Source organism: Arvicola amphibius, chromosome 8 (genome assembly GCF_903992535.2).
Source record: "Arvicola amphibius chromosome 8, mArvAmp1.2, whole genome shotgun sequence".
NCBI lineage: Eukaryota > Metazoa > Chordata > Mammalia > Rodentia > Cricetidae > Arvicola > Arvicola amphibius.
Genome location: NC_052054.1, coordinates 62,793,645 through 62,821,625, shown reverse-complemented (window position 1 = coordinate 62,821,625; position 27,981 = coordinate 62,793,645). Strand labels below are relative to the sequence as shown.

Genomic DNA, 27,981 nt, shown 5'->3' with positions numbered 1-27,981 from the left:
GACCGGTTCGATCCGGTTCAGACCGGTTCAAACCGGTTCAGACCGGTTTAATCCAGTTTAGACCGGTTCAAACCGGTTCAATCCGGTTTAGACCGGTTCAAACCGGTTCAGACCGGTTTAATCCAGTTCAGACCGGTTCCGACCGGTTCAGACCGGATTGAACCGGTTTGAACCGGTCTGAACTGGATTAATCCGGTTCAGACCGGTTCAAACCGGTTTAATCCGGTTCAGACCGGTTCAAACCGGTTCAGACCGGTTTAATCCAGTTCAGACCGGTTCAAACCGGTTCAATCCGGTTTAGACCGGTTCAAACCGGTTTAATCCGGTTTAGACCGGTTCAAACCGGTTTAATCCGGTTCAGACCGGTTCAAACCGGTTTAGACCGGTTCAGACCGGTTTAATCCGGTTCAGACCTGTTCAATCCGGTTCAGACCGGTTCAAACCGGTTCAGACCGGTTTAATCCAGTTTAGACCGGTTCAAACCGGTTCAATCCGGTTTAGACCGGTTCAAACCGGTTCAGACCGGTTTAATCCGGTTCAGACCGGTTCAAACCGGTTTGGACCGGTTCAGACCGGTTTAATCCGGTTTAGACCGGTTCAAACCGGTTTCATCCGGTTAAGACCGGTTCAAACCGGTTTAGACCGGTTCAGACCGGTTTAATCCGGTTCAGACCGGTTCAAACAGGTTCAATCCGGTTCAGACCGGTTCAAACCGGTTCAGACCGGTTTAATCTGGTTTAGACCGGTTCAAACCGGTTTAATCCGGTTCAGACCGGTTCAAACCGGTTTAATCCGGTTCAAACTGGTTCAGACCGGTCCAGACCGGTTTAATCCGGGTCAGACCGGTTCAGACCGGTTTAATCCAGTTTAGACCGGTTCAAACCGGTTTAATCCGGTTTATACCGGTTCAAACCGGTTCAGACTGGCTTAATCCGGTTCAGGCCGGTTTGATCCGGTTCCGACCGGTTCAGACCGGTTTAATCCGGTTCATACCGGTTCAAACCGGTTCAGACCGGTTTAATCCGGTTCAGACCGGTTCCGACCGGTTCAAACCGGTTTAGACCGGTTCAGACCAGTTTAATCCGGTTTAGACCGTTTCAAACCGGTTTAATCCGGTTCAGACCGGTTCAAACCGGTTCAGACCGGTTTAATCCAGTTTAGACCGGTTCAATCCGGTTTAGACCGGTTCAAACCGGTTCAGACTGGCTTAATCTGGTTCAGGCCGGTTTGATCCAGTTCCGACCGGTTCAGACCGGTTTAATCCGGTTCAGACCTGTTCAATCCGGTTCAGACCGGTTCAAACCGGTTCAGACCGGTTTAATCCAGTTTAGACCGGTTCAAACCGGTTCAATCCGGTTTAGACCGGTTCAAACCGGTTCAGACCGGTTTAATCCGGTTCAGACCGGTTCAAACCGGTTTGGACCGGTTCAGACCGGTTTAATCCGGTTTAGACCGGTTCAAACCGGTTTCATCCGGTTAAGACCGGTTCAAACCGGTTTAGACCGGTTCAGACCGGTTTAATCCGGTTCAGACCGGTTCAAACAGGTTCAATCCGGTTCAGACCGGTTCAAACCGGTTCAGACCGGTTTAATCTGGTTTAGACCGGTTCAAACCGGTTTAATCCGGTTCAGACCGGTTCAAACCGGTTTAATCCGGTTCAAACTGGTTCAGACCGGTCCAGACCGGTTTAATCCGGGTCAGACCGGTTCAGACCGGTTTAATCCAGTTTAGACCGGTTCAAACCGGTTTAATCCGGTTTATACCGGTTCAAACCGGTTCAGACTGGCTTAATCCGGTTCAGGCCGGTTTGATCCGGTTCCGACCGGTTCAGACCGGTTTAATCCGGTTCATACCGGTTCAAACCGGTTCAGACCGGTTTAATCCGGTTCAGACCGGTTCCGACCGGTTCAAACCGGTTTAGACCGGTTCAGACCAGTTTAATCCGGTTTAGACCGTTTCAAACCGGTTTAATCCGGTTCAGACCGGTTCAAACCGGTTCAGACCGGTTTAATCCAGTTTAGACCGGTTCAATCCGGTTTAGACCGGTTCAAACCGGTTCAGACTGGCTTAATCTGGTTCAGGCCGGTTTGATCCAGTTCCGACCGGTTCAGACCGGTTTAATCCGGTTCAGACCGGTTCAATCCGGTTCAGACCGGTTCAAACCGGTTCAGACCGGTTCAGACCGGTTTAATCCGGTTTAGACCGGTTCAAACCGGTTTAATCCGGTTCAGACCGGTTCAAACCGGTTTAGACCGGTTCAGACCGGTTTAATCCGGTTTAGACCGGTTCAAACCGGTTTAATCCGGTTAAGACCGGTTCAAACAGGTTTAGACCGGTTCAGACCGGTTAAATCGGTTCAGACCGGTTCAAACAGGTTCAATCCGGTTCAGACCGGTTCAAACCGGTTCAGACCGGTTTAATCCGGTTCAGACCGGTTCAATCCGGTTTAATCCGGTTTAGACAGGTTCAAACCGGTTTAATCTGGTTTAGACCGGTTCAAACCGGTTCAGACTGGCTTAATCCGGTTCAGGCCGGTTTGATCCGGTTCCGACCGGTTCAGACCGGTTTAATCCGGTTTAGACCGGTTCAAACCGATTCAGACCACTTTAATCCGGTTTAGACCGGTTCAAACCGGCTCAGACCAGTTCAGACCGGTTTAGACCGGTTCCGTCCGGTTTAGAACGGTTCAGACCGGTTTAATCCGGTTTAGACCAGTTCAAACCAGTTCAGGCCGGTTTGATCCGGTTCTGAGCGGTTCCGACCGGTTTAATCCGGTTAAGACCGGTTCAAACCGGTTCACACCGGTTTAATCCGGTTCAGACCGGTTCAAACCGGTTCAGACCGGTTCAATCCGGTTTAGTGCGGTTGAAACCGGTTTATTCCGGCTTAGACTGGTTTAATCCGGTCAGGCCGGCTTGATCCAGTTCCGAGCGCTTCAGACTGGTTTAATCCGGTTTAATCCGGTTCAGACCGGTTCAAACCGGTTCAGACCGGTTCAATCCGGTTCAGACCGGTTCAGACCGGTTCAGACCGGTTCAGACCGGTTTAATCCAGTTTAGACCAGTTCAAACCGGTTTAATCCGGTTCAGACCGGTTCAAACCGGTTCAGACCGGGTTAATCCGGTTCAGATGGTTCAAACCGGTTCAGACCGGTTTAATCCGGTTTAACCCGGTTCAGACCGGTTCAAACCGGTTCAGACCGGTTTAATCCGGTTTAGACTGGTTGAAACCGGTTCAGACCGGTTTAATCCAGTCCAGACCGGTTCAAACCGGTTCAGACAGGTTTAATACGGTTTAGACCGGTTTAATCCGGTTTAGACCGGTTGAAACCGGTTTAATCCGGCTTAGACTGGTTTTATCCGGTACAGACCCGTTTAATCCGGTTCAGACCGGTTCCGACCGGTTCAAACCGGTTTAATCCGGTTCAGACCGGTTCAAACCGGTTCAGACCGGTTTAATCCGGTTCAGACCGGTTCAAACCGGTTCAGACAGGTTTAATCCGGTTCAGACCGGTTCAAACCGGTTTAATCCGGTTCAGACCGGTTCAGACCGGTTTAATCCAGTTTAGACCGGTTCAAACCGGTTCAGACCGGTTTAATCCGGTTTAGACTGGTGTAGACCGGTTCAGACCGGTTTAATCCGGTTTAGACCGGTTCAGACCGGTTTAATTCGGTTTAGACCGGTTCAAACCGGCTCAGACCGGTTCAGACCGGTTTAATCCGGTTCAGGCCGGTTTTATCAGATTTTGACCGGTTTAATCCGGTTTAGACCGGTTCAAACCGGTTCAGACCGGTTTAATCCCTTTCAGACCGGTTCCGACCGGTTCAAACCGGTTTAGACCGGTTCAGATTGGTTTAATCTGTTTTAGACCGGTTCAAACTGTTTTAATCCGGTTTAGACTGGTTCTAACTGGTTCAGACCGGTTTAATCCGGTTCAGACCGGTTCCGACCGGTTCGAAGGTCCTACAGTATTCTTGAACATGTCTTTACTGTTAGAGATGTGGCTTAGGTGTGGTCATTTTCATAACTATCCCATGACTTGAAAAACTTATCAAAATACTGCACACAGAAACACTTAACCCTTTTAAGTACCTAAAGCTTAAGGAACAGCAGTAAGTAGCTGTGAGGACAGTGTGGCAGGAAACGACAGAAAACCTGAAAACATAACTGAAGCCACTGCTCAGTTTCTTGTCCTGAAGTGACAGCAGCTGGTGGGGGCGCCTGGTGTGGATTTGAGTAGCTGGAGCTGGGAGCTCAAACATACAGTGGTAAAGGTGGGTACTCAGAGCTCTGGGAGACTTGGGGAGCACAGGGAAGTGTGGAAGAGAAATCTACATAGCATTTAGTTTGCTAATTGGTGCTGAACTTGTGATGGCCATCAGGTTGGCCTGAAGTGGTTGACAATGAGCATGGGAAGACAGGAACCAGGAAATGGTCTGCACTCAGGGATGTGATTGGTCAGCCATCTAGGACCGTGGGTCCTGCACTGATGTCCCTCCAGATGTGGGAGGGAAAAAGACCAAAATGAACATGTTTCCTCCCCTGCTTAAAATTGTAGCAGCTTCCTAGTTATTTTGGAAAACTATTGCCTGTAAAATGATTGGCTTGAGTCCAAGCGGTGCAATCGAGCCCAGTGTGGTCGTGTATCAGAAATTGGTAGCCCTTGCAGCATGGCTGACCAACTGACTGAAGAGCAGATTGCAGAATGCAAAGAAGCCTTTTCACTATTTGACAGGGATGGTGATGGGACTATAACAACAATGGAGCTGGGGACTGGGATGAGGTCTCTTGGGCAGACCCCCAACAGAAGCAGAGCTACAGGACATGATTAATGAAGTAGATGCAGATGGTAATGGCACAATTAACTTCCCTGAATTTTTGACAATGATGTCAAAAAAATGAGAGATACAGACAGTAAAGAGGAAATCCGAGAAGCATTCCACGTGTTCGATAAGGATGGCAATGGCTATATCAGGGCAGCAGAGCTTCGCCACGTGATGACAAACCTTGGAGAGAAGCTGACAGATGTAGAGATGGATGGAATGATCAGGGAAGCAGATATTGATGGTGACAGGCAGGTAAACTATGAAGAGTTTGTACAAATGATGACAGCAAAGTGAAGACATTGTACACAATGTCTTAAATTTCTGTACAAGATTGTTTATTTGCCTTTTCTTTGTAACATGTGTAAAAGGCTTCGCCCTACTGTCAAAAGATATGCATGTATAGTAATTAGGATTTCATTCCTCCATTTTCTTCCCTTATCTTCTGACATTGTCCTTAAACCTTAGTTTAGAAAATTGGTCAAGTAGCATGTTGCATGTGACTTACTCTGGATATATCCAAGCCCTTCTGCACATCTAAACTTAGATGGAGTTGGTCAAATGAGGGAACATCTGGGTTATACCTTTTTAAAGGAGTTTTTAGGAACGGTCAGCATGTTATTGTTGAAGTATGGAGCTATAACACTGAATGGACCGTGGACAGTCAACAATATGTTCTTCAAAGTTGCACTATTGCAAAACAGTTATTTTATTTAGGTACTCGTACACTATTTTTTTGTACTGCTGGTATTGTACCAGAAACATTTTCTTTTATTGTTACTTGCTTTTGAAACTTTGTTTAGCCACTTAAAAATCTGCTTATGGCACAATTTGCCTCAAATCCATTCCAAGTTGTATATTTGTTTTCCAATAAAAAATGACAATTTACTCCCCCAAAATAAATAAAATGATTGGCTTTCTAGTTCCCAGAGGATATTAAAAAGCTAGGCTAAGGTTTAGCCATCACACTTGGCTATTTACTGTTAACATGATGTACTAAAAGTAGAGCCCTTTGAGAGGATGACTAGACATTATGTATAAATGGAACATTGATAGGCTAATAAAGGTGATTGAATCCAATAATGGTCTTGTAATTTAATTATTAATTATTTCAGATATAAGGAAACTAGTCATCTTATTGGTATATGGTCTTCAAATAAAATTTATGAAATTGATTTCCATTCAGGGAAATATATATGTATATATAACATATTTGATTGACTTAGAATGTAAACACAATAGGGGTTTAGAAGCTCTTAATTTTCTGATTTTTCCTTGTGGAGTTAACGATGTATTTACATATTGGCAAACTATTCAGGACATTTTAAAAATCACTTTTTAAAAACCTTTATCTTTTTATTGCAGAGTTTATATTTGCTTGAAAAGTACAAAATGTAGCATGATAAAACTGAAGCATATTGAAAGATACACATGGAGAAAAGTCTTTTCAGGGCAGGCAATAATATTCTTGCTCCCTCCCCACAAAGTGTACTTTCCTTTCAAAACGAGTCAGTTTTGTTACAGCATGAGTAAACAGTATCACAAAACAACCTCTGATACATTCATTCATGGCCTTACTGTATAAATATATAATATATCCTCTAAAACAATAGCTTTTCACATGCATTGTCTTTCCATGCTGACTGCTCACTCCGTCTCTACAGACAGATTGAATAGGACCACAGAGCTGCTCAAAAGATTGTTAAAAGAAAGAGTTTGAGAAAGTATTTTTAGATGAAATATTATGGGTATAGAATCAAAACATCAAAATTTATCATTTGACACATCAGATTATCAGTTGTTTGGTTGAGATAAAATTATATAGATTTTTCTTTCCAGTAATTTGCTGGCAGGTTATGGAGAAGTGAGCATGAATACATAACTATTTAAACTCGAAAATCTGTTCATCTGTGCTAACAAATTGAAGTTTACATAATTTTAAACATTAGAACCACTATCTCTCACATGTCTATGCTGAAGATTATTTGATCCAATAAATTAAACCAGGTAGAGATTTATGGGATTAACTCACCACCAACAACACGTACACATTAATAAAGTAAAGACTTTATAAAGCATATTAAAGATTTTTTGACATTAATTTTGTTATAAAAGTATCTGAAAACATTACAACAGTGTGATAAATAATATACAAATGTTCTCTTAAAATATCATGAATAGGGAGCCTGCTTCCCTAAAAATGTTATTCTATTAATGTTAACATCTTGCTTTCTTTCTTTTTTTTTTTCTTTTTTTTTTATTTATTTATTATGCATACAATATTCTGTCTGTGTGAATGCCTGCAGGCCAGAAGAGGCCACCAAATCCTATTACAGATGGTTGTGAGCCACCATGTGGTTGCTGGGAATTGAACTCAGGACCTTTGGTAGAGCAGGCAATGCTCTTGACCTCTGAGCCATCTCTCCAGCCCCCATCTTGCTTTCTTAAAGCATCTTTGTAAACCTGATAAATCGTCTCAGAAATCTTTTCTAATAATCAACATCTAGTACTGCTCTCAGTTGGGCTGCAAACTTTTATACACAGTAAACAAAATAGCTTGGAGTGGGGGTGACAAACACCATTGGATTTCCAACGGGATCTTTGTTTCCTTTTGTGATAATGAACCAGAAGTACTTTGGAAACAACTGTGCTGCAGCTACCATTTCCCAGGAATTGTGTTCCCACATTCATACCACTGGGCATAATTGATTTGGGTATGACCGCCTATCTCTCCAAACTGGACAGGTTCCTGACGAACGGCTCTGAAGTAGCCTAAGAGGAAAAAGTGTTTAGTTTTCTAGATCTTCCATATCTTTGCCCACTATTCACAGATATAAGGCTGTTTAGTGTAAAAATGACTCTGAGTGAAACAAAGCAATAGAGAAAACTAGTAATTATAGAGGATCTGATACTTAATCCAGAAACACAATGACCCAAGGACTTAATAGCTTGGCATTTGTCTTAGCAAGTCAGTACTAGAGTAATAGTTTCAGCAGCCTCTTAATGTCCAAGTGTCTTGTACAGGCATCTTCAAGAGGCTGGATATTTTTGTGTTCATGGACAAAACGTGTTACAAAAACCTTAAATAATCAGGTGTTTCCTGAGTGATCTGGACAATGGACACCATTCTGCTCTGCTGAGGCAAGAGTTAAATTTTCAATCCTCCCTACACAGCCTGCTGTTAATATGTATTTCACAATTTGTTGAGTATATTCACTTCTCAGAATTATTATAATTGTTTTTATATAGATCATTTTAAGGAAAATACTATGTTTTCCTTGTATGGTAGAAACAGTTGTTAAGGGAGCAAAGATGTTCCGGCATGTTCTGTATGACTGGAGCTGAGAGGGCACTGACTGGGGTAACAGGAGGGCTGGAAACTTGGGGAAGATTGTAGTTTTCTCAGAATACATTTATAGATCTAATTTTTCTAGATCTCTGCTTGAATTGAGAGCTAAGTTTCTTCTTCCCCTAGTGACAGAGTAGCAGTTCTGTAGCCATTTCTGTCAACTTATTGCTTTCCCTGCTAATCTGCACAACCCTCTGCGTAGGGTGGTCAGAAAGCATACCTTCTTTGGTGGGTAACTGGTCAGAGGCGAGTTGCTGTCCCGTGCGGCCATCTAGAAATGAATCCACAAACTGGCAGTGATCTTCTCCATGGCCCCTCTGATCTCCTATGGTGTAAAACTTTCCTGAAGGACCAGAAATGAAGCAATGTCCTTTTCTTTAGTGTATGGCAATTCCATAATGAATTATTTCAAAGAATAGTTTTGCTTTTCTTTTCACTTAACTTCCCAGAGGAAAAGCCATGAGCATCTCTTGCACCAGGAAAGGTTTCCCAGCTGATGTCTTTGCTTAACTCTTACCTCCTAATGTTCCCCTTTCCCCTTCAGATCACAGTGACTTTTAAAATGCAAGTTATTACTCCCTCCATAATTCTCCTCCGCAATCTCCCATTACAATCAGAATACAACTTCTCCTTTACTAAATCTCAGCCAAAACTACAGTATGTCTTGCCTCGGGCCTTTACACTTTTTTTTTCCCTCTACCTCTCCAGAGACCCTTGTTCTAGACTCTTCTGTCGTTGATTTCTTCTCAAAATTTATTCTAAGCAGACATGATACCTTTGCACACAGACCTTCCCTAAATCTGTTCAACTAAAGGAGCCTCCATTCTGCTGAGCCATTCTGTGTCTTTGTGACATTCTTGGGTAATTTACACATTTATTTAATGTGTCTCTCCTATATGAAAGCAGGAATATGGCATTTGGTACTTTGTCACCCACCAAACCCAGAATACAACCTGATGAATGAATGAGGGACCACAAGGTTTTTACTATATGAATATTCTAGAAAAGACATAACAAACATAGTGTAGGGGGTTGAGCCCTTCTGGCAGTTTAAGGATGTCATGTTCCTTTCATGATTAGTAGTAGGATTTAAATTCTTGGGTGGTTGTGACAGTACTGAGCTTTGCTAGGCAAGTACCCTATGCATTCAAGTTGATTGTGGCGTCACTATGTTATGTTGCATTTTCATTATCTGCGTCGAAATCGCAGATCTAAGTCCTTGTTTCTAAGATTGTTTTACCTATGTCTGTAACATTTTCTGAAAGAAATTTGGATAAAGTGCTGAGTATGAAATGTCACATAAAGACTAGGGTATTGGAACATACCTGTGAGGGAGTCGCTTAAATAAATCTTGTATCTGAGAGAGTTACATAGCTAGACTCCAACAAATTTTTTAATACCATGTCCTTTTAACATATTGTTTGCCTTTGTATTCAGAGTAAGAGTCTGAATTAAAGGGTCTTTCAGTCCAGATGGCGTCTCTTCCTGCTGCATGAGGAAAACACATGATTTGGGTTCAATGTTTAACTCTGAAGAACTAAAAGCTTTACAACAGAAGCAACCTGCAGACTTCTTTGCCCACTTCCTGAGACCTCATTTCTTTACTGCATTAAATATTGGGGGCTGAAAGTATTTGAAAGTTTTAACAGACTCCAATCTAAGTTTCTGTCACTAGTGAAATAAATCTCAGCAATATCTTAAGTATTGCACTAGTGTCTGCTGTGCTGGGTTTGTAGACACATTTGGGGCTCTTATTTGCAACATAGTATAAATAGGTTTTTTTACTTGTTTGTTTCATTGATTGGTGTTTTTGGTTTTTCAAGATAGGGTTTCTCTGTAGCTTTTGGAATCTGTCCTGGAATTACCTCTGTAGACCAGGCTGACCTCAAACTCACAGAGATCCTCCTGTCTCTGCCTCCTAAGTGCTAGGATCAAAGGTATGCACCACCACTGCCTGGCTCAACATATTCTAAAATTTAATGTGAGCAAATTAAACAGATTTTGAGTGAACTGGTATATGAGTTAAAGCCAATTTCAGCACTGCCACAATGAGTTCTGAGTGCTTATATATTTAAGAGCGACACCTCTTCTATCTTTCTAGATAGGAAGATGCTCAACTCAAGTTTGCTGTGCTTACCTAATTTTGGAATGTATAGTCCCCAATGAGACTGGTACTTACCAGAAATTGGCTCACTCACTCTTGGGTCAGCTGAGGAGAAACAACACACATGGAAGAGTCTTTTAGATAAAGTTTTAATATTACAGTATTATGGTGAGGAAGGTAGGTATTGTTTATATGATGTACAATCATGCTAAAGCCTGAATCTGAAAGTTTCTTTTGTTTTGGAAATGGCTGTTGATCATCCTTCAGGTACTCAGCTGCATCTTTTACACATGATTTGAGTAAATTTGAGCATAGGTTGTTCTAGCTTTTTCAAAAGCCTTCTCATTTAGTTTTCTACAAAACTATTAATTGTAAAGTTACCAAGATATGATATAGTTTAGAATTATACAAATTTGTCTGTGCATATAGATTTTTATTGATGAATTGAAGCTTGGAGGGAGTGTGCAGATAGTTTCCCAGAACTTATAACTTCCTCCTCTGAGGTACTTGATGGATATTGTTCTGGGCGTGCAAGGAAACATTTGGGTACTATATTTTGGGGTGTAGATTACAGTTTTTCATTTTAGTTTCTTTCCTGACATAAACACACATGGAGAAAAGCAGTGGTGACTATAATAAGTACATCTATTAGCTTCCTCTCAAGGGCTGCAGAATTCAAGACACTCTGGGTTTCAAACAAGCTCCTCCTATGCCCACACTTGTGATTATGTCCGGTTACATCCCTGTGGACCACTATTGACATGATTACCTGATTCAGTACTGAATGTCACCGTATTGCTGGCAGGGCCTTCACCGAGTGGATTTTTGGGTTTCACCTGGAATTCATAGCTGCATAAGGAGAAATAAAAAATAATAGTAACAACTCTGAGGGCTTTAAAGAATGACATTTTCTTGTTATACTACTGTTTCTTTTACATCGTGACAATTTCAAGTTTTACTTTCTCAACATCTTGTTTATTACTTTATTTGAGAAAAACATTAACAAAAGTTAGAAATCACCAGGCAGGTTTCTCTAGGAAAGCTATGTGGTGACCACTCTCATTCCAGGATAAGAAGCCTCCCTTTGCTCCAGATGTCACCTGCCAGCCCAGTGTTCCCTATTGTGGTATTGGAATCACAACCCAGAGTGGTAATGGGTAAGTTTTTTTTTTTTTTTAATACACATCATTTGTCCCACCCCCGCTGCTGAAAATGAAGACTGACTTACTGGAGTGAGTTCTGTGGCCCCTGGTTCTGAGAAATGCAAGAAAGGAGGCACATGAGCATGTCTGCTGCACAGCACAGCAAGCCAGTTTGTCCAGAAAATGGGCCCACTAGTGTCCTGAGAGCATGAATACAAAGCCTGAGACTTTGTTCTCCCTCTACTCAGTAAGTCAGTCTTGGACTGCTCAGGTCCTTTAAGAAAATGTAGAATTGCTTTGGCTCCATCCTTATTTTATGAGTGAGTCATAGTTGACAGATCTTCTTCACAAGCTGTATAAACTGCAGATCCTGTTGAGAAGCCCAGAGCAGGGAAACAGTTCACATCTGTCTGAAACTGACTTCCTTCAGCAGAGGATGCAGCTGCATTTGTGATCTTTGCAAGGTTTGGGGTATAAAGGACATCTTTGAGAAGCTTGCAACAAAGTAAGAATGCAGCCCACACCAGGCAAGTGTTTGATAAGCAAGTGAGAATCAGCAGGGGGGCCGTGGTGCTCAGTTGGGTGCAGATGGTGCTACAAGGTAAGTGGGAGGCTCCACGGAGTGAGCTTCTTTACTGGTAGATCATTTCTGGAGTGTAGTAGGACCGATTCCAGTGCCCACATGATGGGAACCACTTTTTAAAGTTCCTACCATGTGTCATACATGGTCATTCTGCATTTATAAAGTAATTCATCACACAAACCCTATGAGCTACTCCCTCCAAGTCTCATCTCAGGTCAGTGATGTTTGTAACTATTCCAATACTTTGACTTTTCCAAACTTTAAATACTTGTGAAATAGAATTCAAGTTTCCCTTTCAGTTCTTAGCTACATTTAAGGTGCTATGCCATTACCATAAGAAAATGCCAGGCTGGGAGAGTGGCATGCAAGTGTGAGAACCGGTGTTCCAATCCCTGGAACCCATATCAAGCAGGGCTGGGGGTGGAGACAACGCATCCAATCTGTAATCCCAAATTCAGTACTTCTGTAGCATAGTAGGAGGTGAAGACAATCTCCAGAGACCCACAGGCCAGCTTGCATAGCCACATAGCAGGAAACAACAAAAGCGGCCTCTTAAAGTAGAAACCGAGGCCTAAAACCCAGAGCTGTCTGTCCCCTGCCCTCCACAGTGCATCATGGCATGCACACACGTGATCGCACAGCTGTATAAACAATGCTGATTTGAAAACACCTATGCCATTTACTTCAGTCCCTTACGTGGGTATTTCCAAGGTTCTATTCTTCCTAAGGCTGGTGCCTTCAGACAGTCCCAACGATAACAAAACCTCACAAAACTGGTAAGCTGAATAGGGGAGGCAGTGGGGGACGGATTCGCATGGATCTGCAGTTTCACTGAGGAGGAGTGTATGTTGTAGCTGTTCTAGGCCACGCCAGCCGCCCCGTGCCGTGTGCAGATCTGACCATGTGATGCCTTTCCATGCCATTTTATCTCAGCTCCTTCCATTTCATCTCCACTTCTAGCATGGACACAGTTTCCATAACTTACTTTTTCTGAAGATTTCCCCCAATATTTTATGATACAAATTTGAAAGAAATATTTTTAAATATGTTTAACAACATGAGGGCATGCTTTGGCAGACTAAGCCCTATATAAATAAAAAATACTTGTGGTGGCAAAATCTTTCCCAGAAAGCACGTTTTGTCACCTGAATGACACTATCTGCCTCTAAGAGTCAAGTCTCAGAGAATGACGATTGTCCTTAAATATAGGGTGCCACCTCAACATTTTAGCAAAGTTATTTGAATGAGCATAGAAACCAAAAAAGACATTTAGAAGATAAAGTTGACAATCTACAGACAACTAGTCATAAAAGTCAGTTAAAAATAGAAAATTAGATTATTGAACACCCAACTGGCAGAAACTATAAAATGGGGACCTTAATCCTAGAGATTGTGTGAGAAATTTCCCTGAACTTGAAGATGTTTGTTTTCAAGATAAAAAAGACCCACTCTGTGCCCAAGAAGATGTAAAGAGGATAAAAAAAACCCTAAATTTTTAGAGTACCAAGGTATAGTGGCAAAAAGCCCCCAAACTGAGAGTAAAATTATGTGCTCTATTTGAGGGACCAGAATTATAATGGTGGTTTAGACACACAGCAGGGCTAGAAGTTATAGGAAAGTCCAATAACTTTTAGAAGGTCTTCATTTTATCATAATTTTATCTTAAAATCCACATTCAGCCCAAAAGAAACAAAGATATGTAAAGCCTTATACTGCTGTTTTTCATGTTTTTCCAATATTTGTTTCTTGGGAAGCGGTGGCAAGACTTTGATACATTAAAAGACTTTTAAAAAAATCCATGAATTCTCCTAATGGGAAAGAATAATGAAGGGTAAAATTAAAAAAAAAAAATCAGCCACTGGAATAAAGTGAAAAAAAATGGTCCCAGAAAGTATGTCTACATTTCCAAAGCTAATCTGTCAGAAGCAGGATGTCCACATCTAGGAGCTGCCCTGAAGGAGGTGTTTGGAGTAAGGCAGGAGGGGTGGGCGCCTCCATCACCCCCTCAGCCCTGCTCTCTCGACTTCAGATTTGGTGTAAACTTAGAATGGAGTTCCAGCTTTCACTGCTTAATGTACTTTTAGTTACATAATTTCTACTGGTTAGAAAAGTTAGGTTAGCAAAATCTCAAACCTCAAGTAAACTGCTTCTTATAAAATTTTTTATTATGCAAAAACACTCAGTGACTGTCTGTCGGTTTGGACTGTATGACGGTTAGCTCATTTTACCCCTGCTGAGGACTTGAATGCTGGAGACCCATTTAGGTGAGGTCTTCTGTCAGAGGAAGAGAATCAGAATAAGTGGAATAAGAAAGAATAATAAGAAGCAATAAGGAGACAGTTTTTGTGACCTCATCTCATTGGAGGCCTACAGCAATTCAGGACACTTAGCAACACGTAATGTCATTCATTGTAACAGTGGGATACAGTTAGGGAGCTCGGGGCCAGAGAGGAGTCAGAGAGCTCAGTTAGGGACAGAACCTGCATGATGGCATACACTGCAATCCCAGCCTCTTACAAAGCTGAAGCAGAATTACAAATTTGAGGCCAGCTTGAGTAGCATAGCAACTTGTCTCAAATGGAAGGGAAGGGAAGAGGAAGTAAAGGGGCGGGATGGGGATAAGAGAGAACAGAAGCGACAGAAGGGAAAACAGATGCAGAAATCATGGAGGATCATGACCTGGCTGTCCATTTTGCCCTGAGAGAAGTTTCTTGTGTCTTTCACTTTCGGGGGTCTGGGGTCAGAAACTGGACATTCTAGAGTTGGGCTTCACTTCTAACTCCGGTGCTGTGATTTTCTAGATACAAGGAATTCTGTAATAACAAGGCATGTAGTGATGGCCACAAAACTGTTCTCTTTACAGACAAGTAGAGATCCATATTTGGAGAGCTGTCCTTCTGCCTGGCGACAAGTTACTAGCTGAGCAACTGCCTCCATTTCTTTCTTTAACAAGGACGGAATTATTTGTCTGTTGCCCACACCTAAAATAAAACAAAGTAAAATGCCTGATGCTTTGGCACCTTATTTTACTTTATACCAAATCCATAGATGGTGTTGAAAAGTAAATAAAGAACTTGCAGACACCTGAATTTTATATAAACCCTGTGATGGATTCCTAATGGCTATTCCATACATCTATTTTTGAGCCAGATTCACAGTTTATAAGAAGTCACTGTTTGTGTTGCAGCTAACCATTAGTGCCAAAGTTTTATCAACTCTGTAACCAGGAGTCCCAAACTCGGGCAGGTCTTAGTCTTAGAGGAAAGATTGTTCCCCAGAATCTTCCTGAGCCCAGAGATGTCAAATGAAGTGGATTTGTTTTATTTTAATCACCAGGCTCTATTTTCCATAGGAAATTGTTGGACCACATGTAATTCTGGCACATGCAACAGATTCTTCAGTTTTTCAGTAGAGTAAAGAGAGAAGTAGGCTTTCTGGAACAAACCTGAGCTTTTTAGACCAGGCGATCATGTGTGTCCATCTGTGTTGCCAACTAGTTCATCAGGAAGAGCCTATAACATCAATGTTACCAAAAAAAGCACTTACCAGTTCATCTCAAGGTAGACTCAAAGACAAGCTGCTGACTGAGACCATTCTCTATGGGCTGATCTGGGTTTTGGTTAACTGTCACTGACTCTGCCTGTCCCAGGACTATATGCCAGAAGACCCCAAAGATCAGCTAAGCCACACTACCTGTCCCAATCAGCGCTGGTGCCAGATTGATGGTTTGAGGTACTATTTATCAGCTCCACTATTGTAGAATTAAAAATAGTTGGTGGCCTTAGAGACACAGAGGCTTGCTCTCAGGTAAATCTTTCTACGTTTTTACTTTCAGTTCAACAAGAGCTGCATGCTGCCCAGAAGAGAAAGGACTGTGTTGTTCCTGGCTAATGGAAAGAAAGAAGATTTGGTATGGAAGAAATAAAGAGGTAGTACTGGGGCATGGGCTGGAGTTCTGATTGTGATGGTTGGATGAGAATGGCCCCCAAAGACTCATATACTTGAAGCTTGTGGTAGTTAGAGTGTATTTGTCTCCTATAAGATCATAGTGAGTGGCACTATTAGAAGGTGTGGCCTTGTTGGAGGAAGAGTAATATTGTAGCAAACTGGATGACACTTGCCTTTAATCCAGACCTAGAGGCTGGAGGGCACACATTTAATCTGGACCACACCTTCTGTTGGAAGTGTGTCACTGGGGGTGGCTTTGAGATCTTTTTCTCAAGCTTCACTCAGTGTAATGGTCAGTAGACTTCCTGCTGCCTGCAAGATGTAGGACACTAAACTGTTTCTCCAGCACCGTGCCTGCCTGCATGCCACCATGCTCCCTGCCATGATGGACCAAACCTCTGAACTGTAAGCAAGCCATTACAATGAAATGTTTCCTTTATATGAGTGGCCATGGTCATGGTGTCTCTTCACAGCAATAGTAAAGCCTAAGATAAATTCTCTGTCCTTAATTGATAGAACTTTTTGGGAAGGATTAGGGAGGGTGGCACTTTAAAATCATATTTTTGCAAGGAATACATTTTTTTCAGCAAAGAACAGAAGTTTATACATAGGTAACTTCAATTAATTAGTAGTTTATTTTTCTCTAAAATGATGAGAAGAATGTCCCTACTACCAGAGTTAAAAGAGCTCTGTTCTTGTCACTATCAATGCCCTGCTCAGCGCAGTCACAAGACGATGGAGAGGGCACAGCAAAGGAAACTTAGAGCAAGGAAACCTCTTCCGGGAACATCTCTACAGCTAATCAGAAATGTCTGAGGGGCCTTATTTTTCTTTCAGTAATAAAATGACTTGGTGTTTTAGACTAAAAAGAGATCGTAAAACTATACTGAAATATGAATGACCTCATGTTAATGTATAAACAGTATAAAATATGCAACTGATCACCAGGATCTATTAATCAAAGGATCTATTCTCTTTTCAGTGTAAGAAGTCTCCAAAGCAGAGGGCTGCTGCTTCTGTGTGTTCTGAATGAGAACTGCCCCCATGTGCTCATGTATTTGAATGTTTGGACCCTAGTGAGTGAACAGCTTGGAAAGGATTAGGAGGTGCGACCTTGTGGGAAGAGGTGTGTCACTGGGGGTGAACTGCGAGGTTTCAAAAGCTCACTCCAGAAGCTAGGCTCATCTTCTGCTCTTTCTGTCTCCATCCTGCTAAGCTGTAAGCTCCCAGCTACTGCTGTAGTGCCATGCCTGCCCCTTGTCATGTTTCCCACATGATGATCATGGACAGCCTCTGAAACTGTAAGCAAGGCCCCAATTAAATGTTTTCCTTTCATAAGTTGCCTTGGCCATGGTATCTCATCACTTAATAGAGCAGCATCGAATACAACATTGGGCCAGTAGGGAGCTATTTTTAATAAAATCTTCACATTTTGTCAAGTAGTTTGCTTCCCTTCCTTTCCCCAGTCCAGCATCAGAGTCAGCTCCTCAAGTCTGGTTTATGCCTTGCACACTCCATTTATCTCTATCTGCGGACTGTTCTAAATTTTAATATTTAAAAGTCAGGATTTGCAAAGATGGGCAGTGGTAGCACACATTTTAATCCCAGCATGTGGGAGGCAGAGGTAGGTGGATCTCTGTGAGTTTGAGGCCAACCTGGTCTACAAAGAGAGTTCCAGGACAGCCAGGACTGTTACACAGAGAAACACTGTCTACAAAAACAAAAACAAACAAATAAACAAAAAGAACCAATATTTGCTAATGGCCTATTTTTAGGTTGTCATTTATACTGTTAATCTATAAGGGCATCCTATTAACTCCTTTATTCCTAAAAACAAGAATATTTTGAAAATGTGATATAATGTATTCAAAATCACATTAAAGGAACCCAGAATTAAAGCAAGATCCTCCTATAAGGCAGAGAAGGTATCGTTCTGTTTTTAATTGTGATTGCAGTTTATGCTACTCCCAGAATTCACCCAGAATAGCACTGGGCCTTACCTTGTATCTGGTTTTAAGTTTTCTACTGTAGAAAAGGTTGGATTGGTAATTTGAATGGATTTGTTCTTCCCGCTGAATGACCCATTTTCTGTGGATATAACTTCATATTCTGAAAATGGAAGAAAACATCAGACACTTGTGTTATGTCTTGGTTGACCAAAATTGACTACAGTTCGAGAAACATATCTTAAAGTATATATACATACATACATATACATACATATACATACATATACATACACACATATGTATGTATGTATGTATACACACACACACACACACATATATATATGTGTGTGTGTGTGTGTATACATACATATATATATATATATATATATATATATATATATATATATATATATATATATGGGGGTGGTGTGTACATGTGCTTGCAGGTTCCTGGGAAGTCCAGGAAAGGGTGCTGGATTCCTGGAGCTTAAGTTACAGGTGACTGTGAGCTGTCCAACACAGGTGCTGGAAATCAAAGTTATGCTCTTAAAGAACAGGAAGTGCTCTTAACAGCTGAGCTGTTCTCCAGCCTCAACACCATGATCTCACCTTCCAGCAAGTTTCAGCCAGCAGATGGCAGAAATTCTCAAAGCATTTGGGGACTGGAACACTAACTAATCTTGATTTATCACAGTGGAAGAAGCTCTAATAACTGGTGGAGACTGCTGGCCATGGCTTTGGATGCTTAGCTTAGTTTGGTAGAAAGTCCAGTTTAGGCAAAGGACTGTACGAGGGACAGTGCTTGAATGGAAGCCATGTCTTGTGCTGTCTCCTTGGTGGGGAATGGGGTAAGTTGTTCCTGCTATAGCAAATCTGACCCTAAAACTGTGGCAGCAGCAACAGTGAACCAAATAATAAATCCCCTTTGTTGTTTGGAGCTTAGGCATTGGATTTTGAACCTAATGCTTCTTGAAGTTATGTTCCTTGGATAGTTTTCTTTGTATGAAATAAAAGCCTCAACCTTAATGTCTGCATAAATTTCACTTCAAGGTAGGTTTCTCTGAGCTTGCAGGGCTCACTCATCAACAGGGAAAGGCCTTCACAATGAGATAATCTGACAGACGTGTTAGCTTGTTTCTCTGCTTCTCACTTGGGAATTAGAACAGCTATCTGCGGTACCTGAGCAGCTAGCTGGTAGGTCGTCTCATCTGAAATCAAGTGGTATTCATGGAAATGCCACAGTTAAGTATGGAATCCATGGAGACCATTAGGAGAAATGGTCTGGTGTTTAAAGACAGACTAAGAGAACAATGGCTAAATGTGGAACTGTGGCTAAGGAGCTACATGTCATCCTTGGTCATGGAATTCTTAGTTGTGACAGACACTGAGCAGCTCATTTGCATCTACTAAGAAAATTATTATGAAGACAGTGGGTTAGGTGTCTACAGTATACTCTGCTCATGACTACATGTTACATGAAATTTATATAACTTAGCCAAGTGGTATGGCACTTGGGAGGCAGATACAGGTAGATCCCTGAGTTTGAGGCCAGCCTGGTCTACAGAGTTAGTTCCAGGACAGGCAAGGCTACACAGACAAACTGTGTCTCAAAAAACCATATTATCCAAATGGAGATGCTCTAGAAATTAGGTATATCAGATTAAATAATTCCAACTTGATAGCTCTACATTTTTAGGGCAAACAAAAAATTCTGCTTATTATTTGGTCTCAGGAAACTAGAACTCTTAATAGCAAAGTGAACAGTCTAGAGTTTTAAATGTTTGAATATATGATATGAATAATCAGTACTGAAAGCTGATTGACTTTTAGGAATTACAGCATCTACATTCTCAACCCTGAAGGAAACAGGGACTTAGCAGATTTCTGGAGACACTGGTGATGACACAGACTCTTTCTAGAGGTTGCCCTTTCATGAGAAAGGAAACTGAAGAAATCTGACAGTTCAGCCAAAGTAATGTTTATGTGGGAAGTTGCTCAGATCACATGGTTTTGGAGAAGAGACAATTGCCTTGTTCCCCTTTACCCACAGCACAAAATGTTTTCTGCCAGATTCTGAGTCTCCTCACCATACCCTTGCCTTCCATAGAGTTTCTGTCAACTTCAGACAGCTGCTGAGTCTATGCTTCTGTTCCCTGCACCAGGCCTAGAGCAGGGGTCACATGGACCCCACTGACCAGCGCGTCCTCTGCAATCCTGGACGTCAGTTTGTTTCCCTGATGGAGGAGTGTCTATGTGTTACTTTCATTTTTAATAAAGATACTGCCTTGGCCCTTTAAGAGACAGAAAATTAGGTAGGCGGAGTAGACAGAACAGAATTGTGGGAAAAGGGGTAGCAGGCAGTGGGGAGACACTTCAGGCAGTCGCCATAGTGAGTCTCCATGCTTCTCCTCTCTGAGATGGACGCAGGCTAAGATCTCTCCTGGCAAGCCACACCTCGTGGTGCTACAGAGATTACTAAATATGGGTTAAAGGAAGATGTGAGAATTAGCCAATAAGAGGCTGAAACTATGGGCCAGGCAGTGTTTTAAAAGAATACAGTTTTCATATAATTATTTTGGGTAAAGCTAGCCGGGTGGCGGGACATAGCCCACCATTCATTTCTACATTTCCCACTTCTTATTTGACTCTCCTCTTCTCTACATAGAATCAAAGTGTGCCACAAATTGTAACAAATTCAAAACTGACTGTAGGTTTCCTATTTTCCATGACCATAGAGGAATTTGGTCAGTGTAGCACAATCAAATTTTTTCTCAGCTAAGTAGCAAATTTCCTGGGAATGAGGGAGCTTTGATTTATTTTTATTTTATTTTCAATTTTTCCAAAGCTGGCTAAAACAATAGCCTGTTTGGAAGTTCTCAGCCAGTTTAGAAATTGGGTTGATGAAAAGACAGCTATTTAAAATCGTCTCAGAGGTGTCAAGCCTTTACATACTTTATGCTATGTGATTTTTTTTCTTGGAAAATCATAAGACTGGATTTTCAAACACTGGAAGGGAGTTCTGAGAGGGAGAGGAGGAATTCAGCTTTCAAGTTCTCAGTGAACTAGGAGCCCGTAACAAAAGCAGTATCTTTCTCCACCTATGACACTTGGGACGACAAAACTTTGCTCTGTCTTAGATGTGTTTTTTGTGCCATAGCTTAACCCAGGCTGCCTGGTTTAGAACTACTATGCTATCAATGCTATCAAAGCTTCCCACCATAGTGTCTCATCCTAGTGCCACAATCTTACCAGTGACAGTGTCATTTAGTGGCTTTTCCCAGTCCAAGATGACAAACGAGGGGCAGCCTTCCACGGTGAACACGGTGAGGTTGGTAGGAGGGTTCTGTGGTGGGCTGGTGGCATTCCCCTCTGTGGCTTCCTCTGTAGGGAACCGTTTGATGGAGTCAGTGATGGAACAGGGCCTGTTGTCTGGCTTCGGGATGTATCGCACATGAGGGCCTAAGAGTGGGGAGGAGAGAGGACTCTGTCAGTCAGCACTCTTGTGAGGAAGATGGAGGAGGCAAACTGTCCATTTGAGCATCTGTTTGAAGACTTTAGTGTTACATTCTGAGCAGATACTTGAAAACAGTGCTGAGAAACTGGGCAGTGGTGGTGCACACCATTAATCCCAGCACTCGGGAGGCAGAGGTAGGCAAATCTCTGTGAGTTTGAGGCCAGCCTGGTCTACAAGAGCTAGTTCCAGGACAGGCTCCAAAGTTAAAGAGAATCCCCCTGCCCTGCAAAAAAAAAAAAAAAAGAAAAGAAAAGAAAAGAAAAGGAGAAAAAATAGTACTGAGAATGACTTAATCTTAAAACTCGAAACTCCCACCTGTGGGGTATATGGTATATGATAGAAATCCTCTATAGATATACCTGGTGTTAATTTCTTTAGATATTGTTTGGTCTCTTCAGAATTAGTTCCTACCTCATAATTTATAGGTAGTGAGTCTCAGGCAGTAGGAATGAGTACCATCATCTGAACAAAGACAGACTTATAAGGATCAAGCAGTTCTGAAAAACCAACTGCACCTCAGAACAAAACTCAAGAATATTTTAGAAGTGAAATATACAACACCTAGCAAGGTAAAATTCACAGGAAACCTGTTAATAGTGAGATAAATCAGTCCTTTGAAACAAACTTAGAACCCACACAGTGGACAGAATTATTATTCAAGGAAGAGACAGATAGAAAAATGACCCATTAAATAAGATCAAGATGACTCAAAGCAAATTTCTAGAGATGAAAACTATATATAGGATGTAACTACGTGAGATAGACTAATATACAAGATACCATAAACAGAAGGCCTATAGACATAGGACATGACTTACAGTGTGTGGGGTGCATGGAATAATGGACAATGGACATTGTGAGCTTTGGGAAACCGAAGAGTTCTCATACGGACATAGCTCCCAAGGTAGAGGAGGGGTTGCAGGAGTACAAAAATATCTTAAGAAATAATGGCCTCAAGTGTCCCAAACTTCTAAATCACAAGTTACAATGATAAACTCAAAAACCTTTAAAAACAAAAATATGATGAGAACTATATCAATCATATGAAGCACTATTAATAAAAACTCAGGGTCAGAAATTGGGATTCAACCTGAAGATTCGAAAAGCAAAACAGTCAGCCACTGGCTCTTACTTCAATCTCAGTCTGAAATGGCGATCCTGCCTCCTGGAATCTCAGAATGAGACTGTGTGTGAGAGCTGTCTCGCCCTGTCTTATATTCCTCTCAAGGGCTGGGACTAAAGGCCTGCAGAGTGGGCCTGAGGCTAGCCTATCTGAATCTGCTGCACCTACTTCCCAGTTGACTTGCAGGAACATGAAAACTCCACATTGTAGATATTGTCTTACAATATCTGCATAATAAATACCTGACTGACCCACCTACTAGAAAAGTCCTGCCCAAACTCAAAATGCAGAGCCAGACATACCTGTGAATCTGGGCTTCCCAAGATGATCAGTTTCTTTTGTTGGGCTTGAACTAAAATTGGTCGTATTGCCTGAGAATGAAAACAGCATGAAAAATTCAGTGAAAGATATGGAAAAATCCACAATACATTGACAAAAGCAGTACAGATAAATGATAATTACCATTCCTCCTAGATACATTGCTTGTGGTTGGATTTTCATTACTATTCTTACAATAGATTTTTATCCAGAACAAAAAGACCTTTAATTGTCTCCTGCAGCAAGATGTTCTGGGGCATAACAGTAGCAGTGGATTGAAAGTTAGAACAATAAGCTAATACTTCTTCCTAAATTAAAATATCTGTAGTTCATAGTAATAGGTAATTTAGTAGTCTAATTTTTTAATTGGTAATTGGATAGTCTACATTTTAGAAAACAAAATTTGGCATTTCTATGTCGGCCAAAAAAGAAATATATTCTATAACAGAAGTTTGATAATAAGTATTACTCTAAAATTGAAAAGTCAAATATTCCTAAAATTGCAGGAAATAGTAGACCCCCGAGCTTTTGTTTGCCCTAATTTGAAATACTTAAGCATCTTGCAGTAGTGAGAACATCACACTAACCAATTTCTTCTTCGGAAGCAGGAGTGGTTGGATGCTTTTTCTCTGCCTCTGGTCTCTCTGCAGCTGTTCCAGTAGGTTTGAGTGTTGCCTTCAGCGGTGGGGAAGTCACTCTGCTTGAGGAAATAATTCCTGTAATGCAGAATCAAAGCAGTAAGGGCAGCACCAAATTTGCCATTTATTTAACCAATAAATGTTTATTAAGCACTTACCATGTGGCTTGGCACTATCAGCCAGGCTTGGAGAGAAAACAAGACCTGGTTCCTGATAGAAATAGATACCTGAGCCAAGGATATTGAAACATCACTGATATTGTGAAAGAACCACATAGGTCACTGAGGGGACAGAGAGAGGGAGTGGTTGTCTATGGGGAGAGGGTAGCACTGGGGAAGCGTGTCTTCACAGACTTGAAAGAGCTTCAGTCTATGAATCAGGGAAGCATGTCAGCTGTGGAGGGTCAAAGGGCAGACCATGGATGAACTTGAATATCATGCTCCTCCTCCTCCTCCTCCTCCTCCTCCTCCTCCTCCTCCTCCTCCTCCTCCTCCTCCTCCTCCTCCTGCTCCTCCTCCTCCTAGAACTGGGAATGATCATTCTGTGGAGAAGAAATAAAGCTAAGATGGACTAAAGCCCATTAGAATGATAAGGGCTTGTCAAAGAAACTGTGAGCTTTCTATTCCACACGAAACATAAATGATGCAGAAATATCAAATCTGACCTGTGCTGCTAGAGTGGATATGAGGAAGCACTTTAAGGCAGATTCTCCTGGAACTTTACCTTGTTTGTGTGTTAGTGTTTTACATTTAGGAGTCTGTTCTAGAACTGAGATTCCGTGGGATGGAATTGTTAAAGAAGTGCATTCATTCTGCAATTACCCATTTTATTTTAGCATATTTAATTCACTAAAAGTAAAAATAGTACAGTATTGTTTAAATATCCCATTTGTACGGAATCTTTTGTATTAGTTTATCTGTCATTAGAGCTCACTACACAACTCTACCCATCTGGTCGTTGTTTACTTTCTCAATTGCATTACATTTTTAAACCTTTGTTGAGATCAGCATGCAAATGAAGCTTACATGTTAAAATAGGTTGATGTGAACTGTGAAAGTCTTTATATCTTTATTTCGAATTTTTATTTGCAGAATTGGTGATGAAGATGATCTCTCTCTTTCTTGCTTTATCCTCCCTTCCCTGTCTCTTTCTTGGCTAGATTTATTGTACTGCTCTGCATAATGCTCATCAATTATAACCGGCTTCTTTCTAGTCTTGGCCCATTTTAAATCTAACATAGTTGCATAGAGAGGATGCTTGAAAGTGGAGGCAACTCAGTCTCAAGTTATTCCTGTTTTCTTATTACATAGTTCATGGCTATTCCCCAACCATTAGCTTTTATACAGCACTGTGCACTGTGCCTTCTTTGTCATAATCCCAGCATCCTTGAAAGGGGTTCTTAAATTTTATAAAGGACAATGGGCTAAATAAGACATTATCAAGGTTGTTTTTGCATCACTTCAACTTATTCTAATACATATACAAAATTTCACGAGTTGGTTTTTTGTTTTTGTTTTTGTTTTTTTTGAGGGAAGTAGTAGTGGGAGATAAGAGATGTAATAATTAAATAATCCAAAAATTAAAAGACAGAGTTCCAGGAACTGGCCTTGCAGTAGCATCATTTCATAGTAACAGTGCAAAGAATCCAGGATGCTTTGGGTTTTGAAATAGTTCTATTTCCATATGATTAACACTTTAGAAACTGGATTAAACTGGAAGAATAGATTGCCAGTATCCTACAAACTGTTGGGTGGCAGAGCTGAAAATAAAACCTAGTTCTGCTGACAGCCATCCTGATGCATGTTCCTAAGGTGTCTTCCCTTTCCAGAACAACACAAGACAGTTGTGGACACATCTGAAGACCTAGCCGTCAGCCTGAATCCAGGCTGCTCAGAGTGTCACTAGAAGACAGAATCTAATAGTTTGAAATGCAGACGAGAAGATAGACATCCTCAAGCAGCCTTGACTTCCTTGGTACCTCTTTGTCCTCTATTTTGACAGACACATTAATGGCAAATTGAGGCTTTTTTTTTTTTTTGGTAAATTAGGTTAGGGCGATGATTGTTCAAAAGCTCATTAGCAATTTATGAAGAGCTGTGAAACTCATTTTCCTTTAATGAGAAATCATTTCAACTTGTCAGCAGAGGAAGAATTGTGGAGAAGCAAATTAACCACATACTGATTCATTCTTTTGTTTAAAAAGAAGAAAAAATGAAATCCACAGGAAAATATCTTTCAGTAATAAGGGATGCATAACACTTGTTCAGCATTAAGCACTGGGTAATGGGATTTTCTAAATTTCACTGTTTTGGATTTTTTAAAGTTTTTTGTTTTTTTTCTTTTTCCTACTTGGGTGCTACTGAGGTAGCCTTTTTATTGTAGCCACTAAAGAGCAGTTGGGTGTCTTTGGCTCAGTATTTCATTAAAACAATGAGACACTTTGGGGGGGGGAAATGAACCCAGGCCCAGGATTGAGAGCAGGGATGCTTAGAAAAAGGGTTTCATTGATCTTTCTTAGTTGTTGCTTTGAATCTTCATTGATGTGCTGTTGCCTCAAAAATTAGCACTTGTTACACGATCAGACCTTCTCTTTGGCCTGAGTGACGGGAGGTACTCTTTCTCAGTCTGCTATATGTGAGGTTATTAGATGGATGCCCGGAATGGAACAAAGCGAGTGTCCTGGACCACTGCCCAGTGCCTCCACCTAAGAAATAAGCAGTCTGAGCAGAGGAAAGGCACTGTGTTCTGTGTGTGTGTGATCAGTTCCTACTGTCTTACTTGGGAAGATCAGATCTTAATCCAAAGCCTTCCAAACTTGTTTTCACGAAAGTGTATTTCTGTGTGTAGCACACGCACATGCACGTGTGTGTGTGTGTTTGTGTGTGTGTGTATGTGTGTGCTGCTTGAGCCATTAGCCCAGGGCCAGCTAATTCCTCTATCCACTGGGAACACCATATTTTCTGCTGTTATTGAAGGTGAAGACTTAATCTTAATGGAAAAGATAATATTTTCCCCATCATCAATTTTCAGCATGTATGAAATAAGTACATCTTTGGGATGTGTTAAAATGCTTCTTTTAAAAATTACTGCTTAAGTTGTTGATGAGTTTACTTTTCAATTTAAATAATTGAATTTTGCCTTGGCATTAGAACAGAATTTCTAACTTCTGGTGTGGTCCCAAGCATTTTTCCATCATGTTGTTCTTCATGTTTATATGTAGCAGTGGTCTCAGCATTGTTGATTACAGAATCACACCACTGATCAACTCTGATGAACATTAAATATCACCTATGTTCTCTTGCAATAAAAACTTGGCAAACATTTAATTCTGTATGTGAAATGAACAAACACATTCCTCTCTCTAGTATATTAGTTTTTCACATTTAATAAATGATAAAATAATATTTATACCATATAATTAAAAATAAATTTGTTATAATTCATTGCGAATTAAGGTTTGATTTACCTGTTCCGATTTTATTTAAGATTTTTTAGTATATTTTGCTATCTTTCCCCTCCTGATCTCCTCCCAGATCTTCCCAGCGTCCCTGTACACACAACTTCATGTTCCTTCTTTCTGTCTTTTAAAAACAAAAACAAAACAAAAAACACACTTGAAACAAAACAAAAGGTTACTCGGATGGAATGAAACATAAGCACACTAAAAACAAACCTAGAGTCTAATTAGTGTTGATCAACTGTTCTTGGGTATGGAGCCTACCCTGGAGTGTGGTTGATGTACTCATTGATACTTCCTTGGAGAAATCTAGTTTTTGCTTTCCCAGTAGGTATCAATTACAAGTAAATTCCTGGCTAGGGATGGGAGTTTGTGTCTACTTTACCTTCTCAATGCTAGGATTTTGTCTGGTCTGAACCTGTGGACATGTTGTGTATGATGTCAGTGTGTGAGTTTGTATGAACATCTGCCCTGTTGTGTCTCAAAGATGCTCTTTTCCTGGAGTCACTCACCGCTTCTGTCTTTTACAGTCTTTCTACCCTCTATTCCACATAAATTTGTTAGCACTGAATCAGAGCACTTAATAGAGACACCAAATTTAGGGCTGAGTTCTCCAAAACCATCTCTCCATATTGTCTGGTTGTGGGTGCCCATGTTAACTACCATATACTGCAAGAAACTTCTCTGAAGAGAGTTAAGATATGTTATGTTCTATATATCAATGTCATTAGCAATCATTTTATTGCTATATACCTTTAGTATAATAATAGTAGTAGATGTTCTCCTAGGGCTGGAAAATGGAATATTTTACAAAGAAGTAAGAGAGAAATAAGAATAGGATTGAATAGTGAGGAAAAAGGGAGGCCAGAGTAAAAGAAGGAATATGAAAGGAGAAAACTAGCACTAAGGGCCCTTTGAAAAGCCACAAGGCAACCTACTACTGTAGAAGCCTCCTAACATTTACACAGACGTGTAAGAAATTTAAATGTAGTCCCCACATAATAGGGAAAACAATGCTATGACTAGATGTTTC

General features: G+C 41.1%; 2 protein-coding genes and 1 pseudogene across 4 annotated transcripts in view; 2 read left to right on the top strand and 1 right to left on the bottom strand.

Annotated features, from left to right (window-relative positions):
- The first annotated feature begins 4,670 nt into the window (after positions 1 to 4,670).
- Positions 4,671 to 5,120, top strand: LOC119820878 (annotated as a pseudogene).
- Positions 5,121 to 7,294: 2,174 nt separating this feature from the next.
- On the bottom strand, positions 7,295 to 27,602 carry LOC119821739 (target of Nesh-SH3-like). Its single transcript, XM_038340865.1, is given in 12 exon segments — positions 7,295 to 7,595; positions 8,393 to 8,515; positions 9,498 to 9,567; positions 9,569 to 9,660; positions 10,352 to 10,381; positions 11,046 to 11,125; positions 17,950 to 18,058; positions 21,148 to 21,357; positions 22,838 to 22,906; positions 23,441 to 23,569; positions 23,650 to 23,718; positions 27,461 to 27,602. Coding segments are annotated over 12 exon segments (1,239 nt in total). The 3' UTR covers positions 7,295 to 7,479.
- Positions 15,825 to 27,981, top strand: part of LOC119820864 (zinc finger protein 54-like) — a 65,020-nt gene continuing 52,863 nt past the window's right edge. Inside the window, exons 1-2 of one of the 3 annotated variants that reach the window (XM_038339536.1) lie at positions 15,834 to 15,930; positions 16,932 to 17,075. The gene's annotated coding sequence lies outside the window, so the exon portion shown is untranslated. Of the gene's footprint in view, positions 15,931 to 16,391; positions 17,076 to 27,981 lie in introns of those variants that run through there. The other 2 variants (XM_038339537.1, XM_038339538.1) reach the window with 2 other exon arrangements.